The following is a 3,161-nucleotide window of genomic DNA, read 5'->3' as shown; positions in this document are numbered from 1 at the left end:
TAATATCCACTTGTTTTGCTTTCAGTGGGCACCATTTTCAGTGTAGATGGGGCCTGGAAACTATACAACTGTGAAAGAATTCATCATTTTGGGGTTAACAGAGAATGCTACAGCTTGTGTCATTTTATTTATTGTGTTTCTAGAAATCTATGTTGTCACCTTGATGGGCAATGTCAGCATAATCATGGTAATCAGAAGCAGCCCTCAGCTTCACACACCAATGTACCTTTTCCTCTCCCATTTGGCCTTTGTAGACATTGGTTACTCCTCATCAGTCACACCCCTTATGCTCACGGGCTTCCTCAAGAAAAGAACCTCCATCAGTGTTGCTGGTTGTATAGCCCAGCTCTATTTTGCGGCCACATTTGGGACAGTTGAGTGCTTCCTGCTGGCTGCCATGGCCTATGATCGCTATGTGGCCATCTGCTCCCCACTGCTCTACTCCACACACATGTCCCCCAGAATCTGCATTCTCTTAGTGGGGATGTCCTATGTAGGGGGGTGTGTAAATGCTTGGGCATTCACAGGCTGTTTATTGAGTCTATCCTTCTGTGGACCTAATAAAGTCAATCACTTTTTCTGTGACTATTCACCACTTTTGAAGCTTTCCTGTTTTCATGATTTTACTTCTGAAATAATTCCAACCATCTCTTCTGGAGCCACGATCACCCTTACTGTGTTTGTCATTGTTCTGTCTTATGTCTACATCCTTTTCTCCATCCTGAAGATGCGTTCCACTGAGGGACGCCACAAAGCCTTCTCCACCTGCTCATCTCACCTCACAGCAGTCACCCTCTTCTATGGAACCATCACATTCATTTACGTTATGCCCAGGTCCAGTTACTCAACTGACCAGAACAAAGTGGTGTCTGTGTTCTACACGGTGGTGATCCCCATGCTGAACCCTCTCATCTACAGTCTGAGGAACAAAGAGGTGAAAGATGCCATGCAAAAACTGATGGCTAGAGCACATTGGTGGTCCTAAAGTAATCTGATTTTAATAATAAACACTACATAATGAGGACCTCTTCTGCAGATGAATGGATAATATACCAAGTAAATTTCATTGTATATTCATAGTATTCTAGACTCATAGATTTCACTGTTATTCTCAAGAAAATTTTCAGCGTAAAGAATAAATGTGCATGCGCTAAAACAGTAATATCTAGTGAAAAAATAATTGCTTTATCCTTACTTCACCTACCATTTGTTGCATCTACAACTATTCTGCAAATATTTTCAAGTAAGTTCTGTGCTCTTTGAATGCAGTCTTTGGAACGAAATGCTGGAAGCATCAGGAATTCCTTGACTGGGAAATAGAGAAGAGTGTGGCCATCCAAGGTCTCATTATCTGAAGAGGTGGTGTCTGTGCTGTACAGTTAATGTAAGGGTTGAAATAAATAATTCTGGTAGTTGTTAATCTTCTGGTGCTTTGTGATCTCAGTGTGACAAACAGGATTCTTCCCACAGTGCCACTGCAGGTAATCCTCTTCAAGCCAAATCAGAAGGTACCTTAAAACCCCTTTCACCTGCCAGTTTTTTCCTTTCAGGAATTTATTTGACAAAATACATTAAGGAATCTCAAGAGGAAACCCTACTGGGGGTTAATTCACATGATCTGGATCCTTTTTCTATGAAGAAAAGTTACTTTTAAAAAAATTAATTATTGTTCAAGTATAGTTTTCTGTCTTTTACTCCCATGGTTACTTTTTTTCCAAAGGTTGTTTCAATCTTTTCAAATATATGCTGCATACTTTTAAAATTTTTTATTACATTTCTTGGCTAACATTGGTTAATATGATTATATAAGCTTCAAGTGCACCGTTCTATAGTACATCATTTGTATATCGCATTGTATGTTCACCACCCAAAGTCAAGTCTCCCTCTGTAGCCATATATTTTGACCCTCTGTACCCTCTTCTGCCTCCCCACATCCTCATTCCCCTTTGGTAACTACCATACTGTTGTCTCTGTTTTAGTTTCTTATAGGGAACTGATCAGCCTGGCAGTGGCAAATGTAGCTTGTTGGGAGCCGCCCTGCCTGGTTTCAGGAGCTGTAACCCCACCATGGCTAAGGCTGAGTGAGCCACCTTCGGACCATAAGCCACTAAGGAGACAAAGCTTATCTCCCCAGGAGAAGCGCTGCTTCTGCTCCTTTTTTCATAACTGGCCCCCAAGGCTTGATCAGTTAGCCAATGATGGGTAAGATTCCCCAATGGGGGGACGACCTAAGACAGGCATGATCAGGTTGAGGCCCTAGGGAAGGACTTGGGGCTATAGAGAAAGGAGGTCCCCTTGCCTTTGATAAAGCCTGAGTCTTCAGTTTGTCTGTGAGAAGTCTCCTAAATTGCCTTGGCTATCTTGCCTCCTCTNGGACAGGCTCCCCAGGAGCTCAGGCCTGAGAGAGAATACATAAAATCCTGTGAAGCCTGCTTTGTTAAGAATGCTCTTTGTTAAATGATAAAGGCCCAGGCAGAAAATGAGTTTGTTTCCCAAAGTTTTGTAGCCTTTTAGCTGATAGACCCTGACTCAGAAGCCCTAATAGTTCTTTGTATGCTATCTTCTGTTTGATCCTTACTGCCTGACAATGATTAATGAGCTGTACCTATATTCTTGTGCAAATTAAACCCAATAAAAGCCTGTCTAGGCAAGGGTCAGCACGCTGTCCCCTTGAAAGAGTGGCCAGGCCATTCTGAGGGGCTCCCCCCTTGAGGGAGTACCCATGTCATTCATTTTCCTCCACAGAACATAGTAGTCTGTGTGAATTTGTCTCATATGTCATCCATCATGCTACAGGCACTGTAGGCAGGTTCACCATCACTAGCCCAGCATTGATTCAGAAAACTGATTGAATGTGAAGCAGCACCCAGGAGCCAGGTATGCAGATCAGCTTTCCCATGGGGAATCAGGCCTGCATTGTACCTAGGCTGCTTTGAGACTTGCTTTTGCTAAAACACCCTCACCTGAGTTGACACTGTAGATGTTTAATGTATATCTGTGAAGCAACTCCCTAAAGTTTGGACTAAGTCATCACAAGGATGAACTGTAACCAAATCAATCGTTTTTATTGTTCCCTTGCATTTGCAACATTTTTTTCTTTTTTGTTATCTGTAAAAAATAATCAATGTAAATCTAAGGATAATGAATGAAACCTTCTTTGA

At 42.1% G+C, this 3,161-nt stretch overlaps 1 protein-coding gene across 1 annotated transcript; it reads left to right on the top strand.

Annotated features, from left to right (window-relative positions):
- The first annotated feature begins 46 nt into the window (after window positions 1-46).
- LOC118982839 (olfactory receptor 508-like) lies at window positions 47-985 on the top strand. Its single transcript, XM_037040002.1, has one exon. The coding sequence runs from the start codon at window positions 47-49 to the stop codon at window positions 983-985; it is 939 nt and encodes a 312-aa protein (XP_036895897.1).
- The last annotated feature ends 2,176 nt before the right edge of the window (window positions 986-3,161 follow it).

The sequence above is a fragment of the Sturnira hondurensis genome, unplaced genomic scaffold (assembly GCF_014824575.4).
Source record: "Sturnira hondurensis isolate 20B ecotype Veracruz unplaced genomic scaffold, ASM1482457v3 Scaffold0002343, whole genome shotgun sequence".
Lineage (NCBI taxonomy): Eukaryota > Metazoa > Chordata > Mammalia > Chiroptera > Phyllostomidae > Sturnira > Sturnira hondurensis.
This window is presented reverse-complemented; position numbering and strand designations above follow the sequence as displayed.

What these genes read in the sequence shown, in the direction of transcription:
- LOC118982839 (XM_037040002.1), top strand. Translation starts at nt 47, where the DNA reads ATGGGGCCTGGAAACTATACAACTGTGAAAGAATTCATCATTTTGGGG.